Genomic DNA, 16,497 nt, shown 5'->3' on the forward strand with positions numbered 1-16,497 from the left:
AGCAACAAAAAGTGTCATGTTTGCGCGAAACACTTCAATGCAGCTCTGAGTATGAGAGGCTGTTAACCGAAATCAGTAGTTATGTCTCTGAGTATTGTGGAAGTACAAATGGTTCATTCAAAGTTAAAGGATATAACTCTTTTTGAAAATATAACTTTAAATGCACATGCATTCATCTGAAATTCCAAAATAAATGTAAATGAAACAATTTAAATTTGATAGATAAGGTTAAATGAGCTGAATTGATGAAAATTGTTAAAAAGATTAAACCTGTCAAAATGATTACACTTCTCACACTTGTATATTAAGTATTTTAGGGAATGGAATTTAAGGACTTCTGAGGACCCTCAGAAAATTAATATGGAAAAAACAAAAGAAATGAAAGTGAAATGAAAAAATGTAAAGCTGAAGGTTGGCCTTGCCGGATTTGAAAAGCATTTTCTATAGTGCTCAGATTAAGCACTTAATGACGCTGATGACTGTTACAGCAAATCCAACATGGAAAGGAATTGAAATGGAATTAGTACAATAATTTGGTTCAATAGTTTTCTGTGGAAATACAGAAACATTTATTAGGACAAGTAACTATTGTGTCACCAGTACATTTAAAACATGGAAGACGATTGGTAAAGTGATAAACATACAGGAAGATGAACTTACTTACTTGAAACTTATTTTGAAACGTTGGAAGATCCATAATTTAATCCAAATGCATTAAATACTATCTTGGGCAGAAAAGGGATTGGTTCCATTCTGGCAAATATTCACTTAATATATGATGGATTCTTTTTAAAATATTTCTGAACAATATAACATACCAAGTAGTCTGTAGTAGTATATTGCAAAAAAATATTTATTTAAAAAGAAAACATGATAGATAGATAGATAGATAGATAGATAGATAGATAGATAGATAGATAGATAGATAGATAGATAGATAGATAGATAGATAGATAGATAGATAATTGCAGTGCAATATTCATCCCCTTTTGAAATGTGTCATGAAGAATTACAATGGAAAACTGGAAAATACAATTTAAAGCTGCAACCAGCAATGAATGGGCTCTCTGAATTTTCATGTTTTGGACACTGCACGAAGGAGTTAAGTGTAACGACTTGTGTTCACTAGGTGCCAATATAGAACACCCACCCCATGATTGTCACACAGGGCTTACACCCTGTATCCAGTAGGTGGCACAATGGCAGTAACTCCCAATTGGCATGTAGATGTCCTATGTTAATTTGGGGCTGACTGGGCAAATTACACTGAAGGTATAAAGACTGTTTCATGGCGAAACATTAAAAATGGCCATGCCACAAGGGCAATGCCATTCGATGAAAACTCACAATTTTGATCCCACCTACTCTTCTTCGCCTCCCCAACTTTCTCAGGCTTCTCTCTGATGGAGTATTTATCGGTTGTTTGCCTTTGTATAATTGTGGTGCTAGCCTTTTCTGTGTCTGCGTGGCCTGTTCTTTTTTCAGGTTTCCATGGTAAGGAGGAGTCACCTGAAGTTGCTAAACGTCCTCCTGGATCCATACTCTTCACTTATGTTTTACAGTGTACATAGCTGTATTTGTATTACAAAATTGTGTATACAACATGATTTTCTGTCTGCACACACAGGATCTATTGCACGTTTGTCCATCCTGGGAGTTTTTCCTTTTCCGAGTTGAGGGTCTAAGGATTGAAGGTGTCGTATACTGTACAGATTGTAAAGCCCCCTCAGGCAAATTGTGATTCGTAATACTGGCCTATATAAATTAATAAAATAAAATAAAATAAAATAAAATAAAATAAAAAATCAATGGAATGACTTGACATGTATGTGTATCTATGTATGTATGTGTGTGTGTGTGTGTGTGTGTGTGTGTGTGTGTGTGTGTGTGTATATATGATGCATACTACAATGTGAGTATATAAACTCCATAATATCTCTGATATCTATATCTGATAACGTATCTAAATAATAAAAATAAAAATAATATTCCTGACATCAGAATGCTGGGTTAAGTCTCGAACAGATCGCTTTCTTTTTAGCTTGTTCATCACAATAAGCTGTTATACTAACCAACATGCTGTGGTTGTGTAACAGATACCAGCGGTGGATAGAAGACTGAAGGCAAAGTAGATGAAAATATCGCTTTCTACACATTTTCTATTTTGCCAAAGAACTCACTGGCTGTTCGCTTACAAAGGTTTAATTGCACTTACACTTTCATATATTTTTCCTTCTTCCCAAACATTTCCAATTGCCCAGTTATAATAGGAGGCAACATCAACACAGATGTCCAGCCCATCAGTAGACAGAACTAATATACACCATAGAAATGACCCCTTTTTGTTAAGTTAAAAAGATTATTTTTGTTTAATCAGAAATAGGCGCTATATCGCTTTTGCCAACAACTCCTCTCACCCCCTACATTAGACGGCTGGGGCCTTAAGCAGCTTTTTCAGCAACAGAGTACTGCATTTACTTTTTAACAAGGAATGCTACCGCAGTTCCTTCATCTAGCAGCTGTCACACTGTTCAACTGTAACATCATTCAATTTTTAACTGTCAACATCATTTAACATAGCACTGTGTTGATGTTGTTTGACATCACAATATCACAGACCTACTGTTTTGCACTACTGTGCTAGTTATGTCTAACATTTGCACGTCAATGCAAATATCCTGTGCAATAATATTTGTACTGTTTTATATAGTTCTACTGTGCGATAGTGTGAAACACTGTTTTTTATTATCCATATCTTACCATGTGCAATTCCAAAATTATCCGTTGAGAAACTGAGCCATCCTTATAAAGGCAACTTTACTTTTATATCTTTTGTATGTAATGTACATATATATATACATTTGGTAGTATTTTGTATTCATCTTTATTGTCTATTTGCTCTACTAAATTTGGACAAACTGAAATGTATAATACTTGACCATGAACACTTTACAAACTCATTATCAAATGATATAGCTACTCTAGGTGGCACTACCCTGGCTTCTCGTACCACCATATGGAAAAAAACGACCTTTTAGATAACATGGAGTGATAGCCACACTTCAGTATTGATACTTAAAGACAGAAGTCCAAATCAGCATTGTGAATAGTACCATAAATTAGTTTAAATGAATGCTCTGAAGACACTTACACAATCACAACAAACTGTAGTCGAAGCATGATTGAAAACAGAGTCTATGTATATATATTTATGGATTTTTCTTACCACTCTAAAAATTAAGTCATTAAGAACAAATTCATACATACATACATTCAACCCTAACCCATTTTAAGTGAAAATTTTGTATTCCATTTTTTTTCAATGACCAGAAACGGAGGTCAGCACTAGGTTAATGTAGAATAAGAGTCCACATTTGGTAATGTAGGAATACGCGTGCGTGTGTGTGTGTGTGTGTGTGTGTGTGTGTGTGTGTGTGTGTGTGTGTGTGTGTGTGAGAGAGAGAGAGAGAGAGAGAGAGAGAGAGAGAAAGAGAGAGAGAGACAGGCAGACCTGGCTGCCCAGAGAGGACAGGTTGTGTCAGCTATGTCCACACAGACAAGTGGAGACAGAGACACACTTCCTGCTGCACTGCAGCAAATACGAACACGCGAGAGTTCCTCTCAAAAATCAAAGTGGAGAGAACAGAGTCAGCAGCTTAGCAGCAGCTAAATATGTCAAACTGTGTCACAGCCTGAGAGACGACCATCACAACACCTGACACACCTGTCTATACTTACAATCTGTTTTTTTTCTTTTATTTAACTCATGTGTTGCAGAAAAATCGTTCTGTGACACATGAATATAAATTCATTATTTTCATTATATATTTTTAAAGTTATTATTCTTAATTATCTACTTAATGTACATATATAATTTTATGTTTATATATATATAATCTATCTAATCGAATTTTATGTAAATTACCTATAATATATTTTTTTTGCGCAATTACTTTTATTATTATACTTTATATTCGTAATGCTTTGCCAATATTGTGGATCTACAGTCATGTCAATAAAGTTTATTGAAATTGAATTGAGAGAGAGAGAGAGAGGGAAACAGAGAGAGAAAGTGAGTGAGTCTTATTACTTACTACTTATAGGTCTCTGACCGAACGTATTCAAAGACATGGGAGACGCCGAGCTGGAACTGGTCTGCAATGGGAGTGACCCAGGGATTATTCTCTGCTTTAAACACCTGCTTGGGACCAGTCAGATCCAAATTACCTGCAGACAGAGAGGCAATTGAACTGATCATTCTCATCATCTGTTAATGTGTGTAATACTGCCCTTTTACACAGTTAGAGAAATTCACACCTGAAACTACTCAGTGTAACCACGGTCTGATCTGTTGGCCACTGGGCAGCACCGCTGAGCTGCTAGGGTAAGTGCCTTCCAGTAGTTGTAATGCTGACGCAACTTTCCCCACCCAAATTTATCCTGCTGGTACACGCATTGAATTACTGACTGATTTGGATACAAGCATGAGGAAATGGAATTTGTTAACTTAAAGATTTTATGTATGAGATTTTGAACTTTAATACTACAGCAAACTGACTCCTGTGCAGAGAATGAAGTCATGCTCCCTCTGTGTCTGTTGGAATCTGGGCTTCTCTGCTTTATGTTTTGGTTTGACTGATTGATATAGCCCACGGCTATTAGCACCAACAAAATATTCCCACCGTTTTGGAAAATTTGGAAATGGTGTACATACAGCCACATTGCAAAAGTGTGTAACATTTTATACAAACTGCAACCACAGGGGGTTCCACGGTGACATTAAAACTTGATATTTTCAACAATTTATTAAATACTTGAATAAACTGAAACTTGGTTAATAAATTCTCCATGAGCATATTTGTGACACACAGCATGGCACTAATAGCCCCACCTTGCGGTCACTAGTAAAGCACCACCATACTACTTATTAACGGCCATATCTCTTTAATGCAATATTCCATGGCAACCAAATTCAGCAAAGTTGTACAGATGGGGATGATAAACAAGTCTGTAGCATTTGATACAAGTTCACCTATAGGTGGTGCTAAAAGAGTTGCTGCTGTAACAGCACCTTGCAGATAGCAACAGCCATAGCTAGGAGCAACAGTGGCAGCAGCTGACAGCTTCCACCTCTTTAGAAACATTGTAGTTCATTATAATTATTATTTTGTTGTTTTTTGGCATCTATTCTGTACTGTTTGTTGTGGAGCCGTTAGTTATGTACCGTCACTCCAGATTTAATGAGTATAGGCGCAGCCCTCAAATACTATCGCCTGTGGGTTTATCCCTCACCGACCTGCTCCACATGAGGGATAAGTCTCTGGAGGCTGCCCCACGCTCGAGTTCACAGCCGAACTGTGACAGGGAGAAGGGGCATAGGATAGAGGGACAGCAATGTCAAGAAGCCGCTGTTTAGGAGGAGAGGGCCCATAAATGTGATCAGATGAGCCCACACTCACACACACTGAAGGCGGACGAGAGGAGACACTGGGCGCAGACAAACACATGCTGTCCACACAAGGCATAAGGATGGCATTCATGAGCTCATTATCACACATTATATCAGAGAACCTATGTGTGGGGAAAACCACTGAGTGGGTGACACAGGGGATGTGCTGCTTCACTGACATGGGTTAATGCTCACACAGCAAGGGGGATGTGTATGTGACAGCTGCAGCCAAGTCAAAAGAACCTGCACCAGACTGTATGTCAATAGGAAGGGTGGTCTTTATGACGATGACTGTTTATTTCAAAACATTTTACTAGAGCATTAACATTTCCGCAAACAGTCATTGCCTCCTGGTCTCCATCATTTGAGGGTCCAGTGGAAATTTAGATGAGGTACAAACCAAATGCATGCTCCTGGAGCCCTCAGTAGCAGCAGCTGCACGAGAGAGAGAACTGAGCTAAGGAAGATGGGGAGGCAAAGGGGAGACACTGCCAGTAATGGTCACTGGTCAATGGTGACACTGCTGTTATATTAAGAATAAATAATAGGACAACAAAAGCATAAATACAGACTCAGCATTCAGTGTTGTTACCCTGTTCCTGTTATTATCATTATTAGTGTGAATGCTGATTCAGCTGATACAGTTTTATGCATTCTTCCTCCTTTTCTCTTCAGTTTCTCAAATAGTTTCTCAGAAAAACATACGAAATTATGTGCCTCTTCAAAAAATACAACTTCCAGTCTTTTCATTTTCAGCTTCAACGTGCCCAGAGCATCCTTCAGGTGTCTTGTTGACGACCATGTTATTTTACTCACGTCTGAGGCAAAAACACAAACGTTCCGACTTGAAACTGTGATTTCTCAGTCAAGTTTATCCACACAAATTACACTTCTACATCTTCAGCAAGGGCGATGAGGGAGTCATGTTTGAGTGGTACTTTATCAGCACTTTCACAGTTAAAGTTACACACAGCTGACAATTATTTGATTAAACCTTTATCATAATCATCATCATCATTTGTTCCTCTGATCTGATTGGTGGATTGATATTAAGCAATTTTTGTCTGTCAATGTAAGCATCTATCTATCTATCTATCGCGCGCACACACACACGCACACGTGCACGCACACGTGCACGCGTGCGTGCATTTAACGTTTTTTGGCAGTTGGTAACCTTATTTAACTGTTAACTGTTACAACTGACAGTTTTTGATGATGATGTCTATTTCAGTGGAACTTTTCTAGTTCTCTCTGTTTCCCACTACCTTTTATAAAATATTATTTTTCAACACTTTATTACAAAAGAAGTAACAAATTGACAATATTACAGTTTAGCTTGCATTTTGCCATGCATTTAAGGTCATGGCTTCTTAGATAATGCAGGTCAGCTTCCAGTTCCTTCTGCATTGCTTTGCTCAGTTTAAGTACTTGAAACATTATGATCACATCTCTTTTCCTGCTAGAATATGTACTATAATCAACTTGACACCCCTCCCCCCATGTCTGTCTTTTTTGGTTTCAAATAGATTTTTTTTTTCCTTTCAAGAACATTGCAGCAGCCTGCTATGTTCCATGATACTATTTTGAATACAATCATTGGATAGTATTAACTCTTGATATAAACATGCAACCACCCCAACTGAGTCCTGCCTAATTTGTTTATATTAAATTCTGATTTCATGGTTTCTATGGCTGTTTTCTGGGAAAAATTCAGTCAAATTGCACTTGATTAAAATTCAAAATTCACTGACCAACTGTTGATCTTATCTGATCTGTAACAGGCACGTTTATCTATCTTAACCCGGGCTTAAGGGCATCTCTTCTCCCTCATCAGCAATTCCCTCCAACATTCTTTAGCCGCTAGGAAACTGCTTCACCCTAAACAGGGATGGAGAACTGGTGTTGCTGGTTGTCAAGCATGATCGTCATGACAACAGGATAATGCAATGCATGCTCACTTTTGTGTTGTTGTGGTATGCGCTTCACCATATTTTTTGTGTTTTTCCTGTACATCTTGGGCATAATGTTGCTGCAGCTAGCACAGCCAACTTGGCTTTGTCATGCAGGTGCTGAGGCTACGCAACAGATTCTGTCTCTGTCAACAAAGCCGCAGGTTGCAGACCCCTGTTCTATCTCATAGCCATCATACCAGTCAACTTTGATATCTCAGCACAGTTTTCAGAAATCCTTCCAGATCTCGGGCCTCAGTTCCTTCTTTGACACCAGAGATTCAGATATTCTGGCATCAGGAGAATCCTTGCAGTGTAGTTAGTTTTTCTTTGAACAAGTTCTTCATAACTGGGCTTGCCTCTTCCATCTTCCACCCTGAAGAGTCTTAGTCTTAGTCAAAGTCGTCGCCAAAGTCATCTCTGGATGGTCGGCTACTGTGTCAGAGGAGTCACTGCACTGTTCCCTCACCATTTCCTTTGCTGAGTCCCATTCAGAGACTGTTAGCTTTCACCTGTACAAAGGCCCCTTGCACCCCCTCATTTGGGACACCCGTGGCTCCGCAAACACAACCGGGGAAGTCATTTGGGGTCCGGACTGTCACCTTCACTGTTTCTCTTCTTACCATTCAACCTCTCCTAAAAAAGTCTACTCTTGATCCAGGGGTTTTAGCCAACTATAGACCTATCTCTAACTGATCCTTTTCTCTCTAAAATTCTTGAGAAAGCAGTTGCTAGTCAGCTGTGCAACTTTTTACATAACAATAGTTTATTTGAGGATTTCCAGTCAGGATTTAGAGTGCATCATAGCACAGAGACAGCATTGGTTAAAGTCACAAACAACCTTCTAGTTGCATCAGACAAAGGACTTGTCTCTGTACTGGTATTACTAGATCTTAGTGCTGCATTTGACACCATTGACCACAGTATCCTATTACAGAGACTGGAACACCTCATTGGCATCAAGGGAACTGCATTAAGCTGCTTTAAATCCTACTTTTCAGAACGATTAATGATGATTCCTCTGTGTACACTAAAGCAAGTCACAGAGTTCCGCAGGTTTCTGTGCTTGAACCGATCCTTTTCACTCTATATATGCTTCCTCTAGGCAACATAATCAGGAAACATTCAATAAAATTTCACTGTAATGCAGATGATACTCAGCTATATTTATCAATGAAGCCAGAGGAAACTAATCAATTGACTAAACTCCAAGTGTGTCTTAAGGTAATAAAGACCTGGATGACCTGCAATTTTTTGTTATTGAATTCAGACAAAACTGAAGTTATCATATTTGGGCCTAACAGCTTAGAAAGTCACTATCTGATGAGATAGTAACTATGGATGGATCTGGGAGTCATCTTTGATCAGGATATGTCATTTAACTCCCACGTAAAACAAATTTCAAGGACTGCCTTTTTCCACCTATGTAACATTGTAAAAATCAGACACTTCCTGTCTCAAAATGATGCAGAAAAACTAGTCCATGCATTTGTTACTTCCAGGCTGGATTATTGCAATTCTTTATTATCAATACTAAGCAATTCGTTGCTAAATATTCTCCAACTAATCCAAAATGCTGCAGCATGTGTTCTGACAACAACCAGGAAAAGAGACCATATTGCTCTGATATTAGCTGCGCTGCACTGGCTGCCTGTAAAATCTTGAATAGAATTTAAAATCCTTCTCCTGACCTACAATGCATTAAATGGTCAGGCACCATCTTATCTTAAAGAACTCAAAGGACACTATTACCACAGTAGAACATTGCGATCCCAGAATGCAGGCTTACTGGTGGTTCCTAAAGTCTCTAAAACCAGAATGGGAGCCAGAGCCTTTAGTTACCTAGTTACAAGTGCTTGCTCATGAGGGAATTGTTGGGTCTCTGGAGATAAAGATTTTGGTCTGTACCTGCTCCAAATGTAAAGTGTCCTGAGACCACTTTGGTTGTGATTTGGCTATATAAATAAAATTAAATTGAATTGAATTGAATCTGCCACTCCTTCCTCCTTGTCTCCAGGTGCTGAGGCAAAGTATCCAGACCTCTCCAAGGTCCCTTAGTGTTTACAGGAAGTCTTCAACAAGGTTAAGGCCACTTCTCCCCTCATCTGGCCTATGACTGTGCCACCGATCTGTTGCCAGGCACGTCATCCCCTAAGGGATGCCTCTACTTCCTCTCCTGAGACTCGGGCTATGAAAGTCTACATAGACACCGCACTGGCAGCAGGCGTTATTTGACCCTCTTCGTTCCCAGCAGGAGTCAGGTTCTTCTTCGTGTGAAAGAAGGACAAGACGTCCCATCAATGCATCGACTAGCAAGGGCCTGAATGACATCACCATCAAGAACAGGTACCCCTTCCCTTTGATATCTTCCGGCTATTACCTTTGTTGTTGGATTTACTGTTTAGGTTGAAGAGACATTACAGCCTCGGAACTTTGCATTGTGTTGAGACTTCTTTGTGAGTCCACTTCCTCTGTGATCCTAAAACGCTACCACAGGTCTTCCAGCCACTGTCAGACTGTTCAAATCCAACTCAGCATCGCACAGTGTTGATGTTTTCCCATCACAAATCTATGCTTTGTACTACGCTGTTGTTTAACATTATAACATTTGCTCATGTCCATTACATTTGTGCAATATCTTGCAATATTACATATTTTTTAATGTTATATATTTTTTACAAAAAACACTATATTTATTATTCATATTTGACTTGTACAATTCAAATTTTAACAGTATTTTTATACTTAAGTTTTTTTTTATTTAGATATATTAAGATATTAATCTAATTAATAATATAACAATATTAAGATAATGTACTGTATATAATTTACACATATATAGTTGATCTTATTTGTATCCTTCTTTATTGTCTATTTGATCTTTTTCGTCTTTTTCTAAGTTTGATGTGATCTTTATCTTATCTTTTTCACACCATTCATATCTTTGGTCAGAGTCTCAAGAATGGTTTGGATGTCCCAGCTATCTTGGGTGTTTCCTCAGAGTCAGATGATGGCTTGCTTCGCTGACATCAACATTTCACTACAGTGATGACTTAAACCTGAATTTCAAAGGACTTTTGAGGAAAAGCAAGGCCTGTCCTCGCCTAGGCAGCCATCTTGGGCAGGTGTACCACATGATTCCCTTTTATGATGTTATATATAATAATATATACAGTAATATAATATAATAATATATAATATTAAGCCATTTTAATTTTTTTTACCTCTTGACCTTGGTTCTCTATGAGCATGTGTACGACATATTGAAGCATGACACCAAAAGCCCAATCGTGTGGCCATTTGTAAGACACCACCATACCATTTACTAACTGCTTTGTCTCTTTAATGTAAGATTCCACGTAACCCAATTCAGCAAAGTTGTACAGATAGGGATGCTCAACAATTCTGTGGCATTTGATATATCTTCTCCTATTAGGTGGTGCTAAAAAATGTGAATAATTGCTGTTGAAGCAGTTGCAGCTGGGTGAAGCAGCGGCTGCCAGCTTCCAGCTTTAACACACATTTTCTTCAGGAAGTGCATATTTAGTTACAATATCACATCCAACAGTGGAAGTCAGCACCTCTCCTGCCAGTAAACAGCTCTAGATTAGAGCAGAATCTAATGCACTGCACGTATTAAAAATAGGAGTATGTTTTTAATAAATGCGTTTTATTTTAATTACCACAGACAGTTGCCACTGGAAAACAGATACTGATAAACCAATGCTGTAAAACAAATGGACAAAGTGTAATTCTAGGCTTTTATAGATATTAGGTAGGTTTTTTAGATTTTGACTGAACTCCTTCAAGACTCATGTGAGGTTGTGAGCGTGTGTGTGTGTGTGTGTGTGTGTGTGTGTGTGTGTGTACCAAGTTCAGGGGGCAGGACAGTCAGTCTATTGCCTTGGATGTGAAGCTCTTTGAGGTGAGCCAACTCCCCTATCTCCTTAGGCAATGAGATCAGATCATTATCCCTCAGACTCAACTGGGCAGGAGAAAAAAACAGAAGAAAAACAGAACACACTGTTTTAACACAAGATCTGACAAAACAGCACAACAGCAGCAGAATCATTTCTTTTAAGCACAAATCCTCTGAGCAAATTCAGACTGGACTAACATGTTCTAGCTGTTTTAATTAATCTTTTCCTTTACTATGATAAAACCTAAATCCACAGTCTCCCCTGTTTGGCTGCATGTAACATCAAACTTCATCAAAAGTTGTAGTTTGTACTCAAGTCACTGACAATGCACTGTCAAAAATGTGCACTGAAGCGATTTCAGTCATTCCTCGTTGATTCTCAACCTAGATAAGCTTGATAAGTTTAAGGAACACTTGACTACTGAAAAGCTCATAATGAATTTTAATTACAAAAAGTTTATAACTATAAAAGTATGTAGTTAAAACAAATAACTTTCTCTCGTAAAGCTCCAGTGTGAAATTTTGAAAGATTTTTGTCTTTCGCAGCTCTTAATTATTGTCTCAAACAAGACACCAGCATACACATGAAACATATAAAGAAACAATAATCTGACAAGGTGACACCTGGATGAGTGGGCCGAATGCAACATATAAACTGCATCAGTTTTGACCTGGATTTCTCAACAAACAGAAAAACCTCGGTCAGAATTAATTGAATATTTCACATACATAGAAAGTACTGTATATCTAATGGTATCCTTGGTTCTGGATAATCCACAGACCTCACAGTTAACATTTTCCATTTCAAGTACTTTCACTTATTAAAATAAAAGGTTCCTGTGAAAACTGATCTGTGCAGTTACACTGTTCCTGTTGTTCTTTTTTTTAAAATATATTTAATTCTTCAATAATGTGAAAACAAGAATGAAATTTCTTTCGCCTGATTGTATTGACACAACAAAACCTTAACCTACTCAGCTCAGCTCATATAGCATTTCACACACAGCACAGTTGATCCAAAGTGCTTTATAGCACATATTCAAGGTGGCGGTGCGTACAGACGCAGCGCTCGTTTCTTTGTTTTTACTCATTTCCACATTCACCACTCTTCTGGAAGCTCTAACATGGTACAGCAGGTCCAAACTGTTGTACTTTGGAGTACAGTTCGGACTCCACACACCCCCTAAACTGGACTTTATTCCTCCGGAGCTGCTGACCACAGAGCCCACCACCATCCCACCGCTGCTGCCAAGGAGACGGAGGAGGCACCGTAAACAAAAGCGTGGCAAGAGAGCCGGTTTGCGTGCTAGGCTACATGCTAAAACTCACAGACCGGATCTCCCCAGTCTCTTCCTCACTAACGCCAGGTCTCTCACCAACAAAATCGACGAGGTCAGACCACATCTCAGTAAAACTTACTCCTGCCTACAAGCCTCTGGCCTGCAGAACAAAGCCAACTACCAGGACCAGGAGGCCTCCTCTGCACTTCAGGACTGCTTTGAGCTTACTGACTGGACTGTGTTCAGACAATAGGCAGACCTAGAGGAATATACATCATCTGTATTGTCCTATGTTCAGTTCTGCACTGATGCTGTCCTCCCAGTCAAGACCATCACAGTGTTTCCCAACCAGAAACCATGGCTGGACAGTACAGTGTGGTCCCTGCTGAAAGCCCGGGATACTGCCTACAGAGCTGGTGACAGGCTGGCTTATAGCAGGGCTCGAGCAGAGCTGAAGAAAGGAATCAAGCAGGTCAAGCTCCGGTACAAAAACAAAATTGAAGATCACTTCAATAACAACAACCCACAGAACATGTGGAGAGGCATCAGAACCATAACGGACTGCAAGCCTAACACTCAGCTTGCCAGCCACGACCCCACCCTGCCTGACACCTTAAACAGCTTCTTTGCCCGCTTCGACACATCAGGCAGCAGAGAACTGACCCCGGTAATCATGAAGTGCTTTGAGCGGATTATTCTCAGGTACATCAGAGACTTCATCCCCTCGGACCTAGACAGCCTTCAGTTCACCTACAGAGGGAATCGGTCCACAGAGGATGCTGTCTCCATCACCCTGCACACAGCCCTGACCCACCTGCAGCCCAACACCTACGTCAGGATGCTATTTGTAGACTTTAGCTCAGCTTTCAACACCGTCATCCCAGACAAGCTGGCGCTGAAGCTACACGCAGTGGGTCTGCCTGCGTCTCTGTGCCACTGGATCAGAGACTTTCTCACCAACAGGCCTCAGGTGGTGAGAATAGGAAACGCAACATTATCCCCTCTGGTCCTCAGCACGGGCACACCACAGGGTTGTGTGCTCAGCCCAGCCCTCTTCACCATGTTTACTCACGACTGTGCTGCCATCCACCCCACCAACACAGTCGTGAAGTTTGCGGACGACACTACAGTAGTGGGTCTCATCTCAGATAACAACGCCAGCTCACCCAGTGGTGTTCAGCCAACAACCTGGTGCTGAACATAGGGAAGACCAAGGAGGTCATTGTGGATTTCAGGAGGTCCAGAAAGACGGATCACGCCCCCCTCCTCATGGACGGAGAAGTGGTGGAGCGTGCGCATTCAACCCAGCCCCCTCCCATGAAACTGAGCTGAGCTTGAATACTACACCCTGCAACTTCCTCACACACCCCAGACAGTTGGGATTGGCAGTCACATTTCCTCCACTGTAGTGTTAAGCATGGGAGCCTCTAAGGCTAGGTACTCAGCCCCTTCCTGTTCATGCAGTGGGGCGTTAATGCATAATCAGAGTACATCACTGGTTTTTGCCACTGACAGGCTCAGATTGTTATCTGACAAAATAATGGAAAGATCCCAACAAAGATACCTTAAAGATTTTTTTGTTTAATGAGAGACAGTTGTTATATCATACTCACCAAAGCCACCATACTCCATTCAAAGAAACAGTTATGTAAAATGCATGGATTTTTTTACAATTTGACCCAGGACAGTAGGATTCTGCAGTGGGTGATTAAAACCATCTAACCGAGCACCAGTGATAACGATGAAGTTACTTGCACTCACAGAGCCCAAAGGATACTAAAAGGAGAATATCTGCCTCAGCAACAGCTTGTATATCCTGCTGTTGTCTGGCAAGTGATACAGAAGTAGCTGCTGCCGTACCACTAAGCTACAGTGCAGCTTCTCTCTTCAGGCTTGAAAGTTCTCAATTCATCCTCCGCGTTCACACTCACATTTTGTTGTGCAATCCTGATCTACTCACTAATAAACTGCTGCACTGTAAATGTACGAACTTGATTACCGACTGACTCATGTTAACTTACTATTTGCAGCTTGGTCAGCTTTCCAATGTCGGCAGGCAGGACTTCAAAGTCATTGTCACTCAGATAGAGGGCACGAAGAGTGGCTGCAAAACAAGTATCTCTGTTAATATGTGTGTGTGTGTGCTGGGGGGTTAACCAGACTGGAATCTGGTCAATAACATGAGTCAAGCCTGATTAAGAATACTGCCTCACAAACTGGCCAGAATTAATCTCCACACACCCTCTGCTTTTCTGGCAAGACAACAGGCACAGCATACATGTGCAGTGAAAGAAGATGGTCAGCTTCCTCTTTGTGGAAAAAAGTATTTCACAAAGAGGAGCTGTTGATGTTGTCCAATATAACTCTTAGAAGATGAAGCCAAAAAGCCACTTCTGCTTTAGAGTTCTATTAATCTTTTAATGTGAAACCCATATTACTGTACATCACTAATATAGCCAGAGGTCTAGTTCCTCTTGCTCTACCTTGACCCCTTCACCTCTGTTACCACCTGAGTTAAAACACTGCACCAGATCAGGATAATCTACTTGCCTCAGACTAGCCTGGTGTGTGTGTGTGTGTGTGTGTGTGTGTGTGTGTGTGTGTGTGTGTGTGTGTGTGTGTGTGTGTGTGTGTGTGTGTGTGTGTGTGTCTCCATGTCAGTGTACACTTACTGAGGTAGAAGAAGTTTCCAGGCAGGGAGTTCTGGTTCAGGTTGTTGTAAGTGAGGTCCAACACTTCTAGAGCTGGCAATGAACCAAATCCTCTGGGCAGGCTGCTCAGACGGTTCATACTGTGCTCAAAAAATACACACATATGCGTAAAACACATTACACACACAAACCCATCACTGTAGAAATGCGCATCATGTAAAGCTTTTGCAATTCAAATTCAGGGATGTGTGAAGACAAAGTAACATTTTCTTAAAAATTTCATCTACTTCAACCAACAGCACACAATTAATTAATCATAACTGTGCATCACGAAACAGCTTCACCTCAGAAAGGAGAATTAGAAAAAAACAAATGACGATTGCAAGCGAGTCACCTGTGTGAAAAAAAAATGCAACTGCTGCAGTTTGGAAGCATTTCGGATGGAGATGAAGATCCCCTTCTGTGTTTGAATTCAGATGCCAGCCCGGGGGTGGCCCGGAAGTACTTGTGTATGTGTGTGCCTCACTAGTTCACCATCAGAGCAGGTGTTCTGCACCGCAAATTCCGTTACGTTATGTGTCCTGCTCAAGCCTGAAAAAGTAAATATGAGCGCTATTCTTTATTTACTTTAGGCTATAAGCTGTATTTGGATTTGTTGTTAAAATGTTATTGTTATTGATGTTATAAAACTGGAATATGTATCACATTTTTTTACACTGTATGAAGATAATAATAGTAATAGACTTTACTTGTGCGGCACCTGCCATACAAGAAATGCATCTCAAAATGCTTTACAACAAAAAATGTTAAAAGCTCCCTCAAACTCCTCCAGTGCATTTTCTGATCAGCTTGCCAAAGCCTGTACCGTGGGAATATTGCAGGAAGGTTACACATGTCAAAAATTGGATACTGCCCAACTCTAAAGCTAAGTATCTAGGAAGCATTTTTTGCTATATTTGTTGAAATTCTCTTTATATCCCAAAAGCAATTAATAAATCAAATGCTCTGACAAAAAAAAGAGAACATTCCAGTACATGCGGCCATTTCAAGCCTACAATAAACCAGGCCATTAAGGTGCCTGTCAATACACATAGGTGCATACCCGCATGCACTCTGCTCATGCACTCATTGCACATGATGGGAGCAGATATGTTATGTTAAGAATGGCAGAGAAAGTGCAGCCCAAATTCCACAATACAAACATGGTAGCTTGACAGCTGAAAGTACTGGCAATAGCCACATTCACTGT

The 16,497-nt window shown here is 40.1% G+C and overlaps 1 protein-coding gene across 1 annotated transcript in view; it reads right to left on the reverse strand.

Annotated features, from left to right (window-relative positions):
- The window catches only part of rsu1 (Ras suppressor protein 1), a 57,577-nt gene that overhangs the window by 27,257 nt on the left and 13,823 nt on the right, over positions 1-16,497 (reverse strand). The window contains exons 5-8 of the mRNA XM_041961404.1: positions 15,270-15,388; positions 14,619-14,701; positions 11,269-11,383; positions 4,095-4,227 (exon numbers count right to left, since the gene is read on the reverse strand). Of these exons, the coding sequence (XP_041817338.1) occupies positions 4,095-4,227; positions 11,269-11,383; positions 14,619-14,701; positions 15,270-15,388 (450 nt within the window). The remainder of the gene's footprint in view (positions 1-4,094; positions 4,228-11,268; positions 11,384-14,618; positions 14,702-15,269; positions 15,389-16,497) is intronic.

Source organism: Chelmon rostratus, chromosome 20 (assembly GCF_017976325.1).
Source record: "Chelmon rostratus isolate fCheRos1 chromosome 20, fCheRos1.pri, whole genome shotgun sequence".
Taxonomy (NCBI): domain Eukaryota; kingdom Metazoa; phylum Chordata; class Actinopteri; order Chaetodontiformes; family Chaetodontidae; genus Chelmon; species Chelmon rostratus.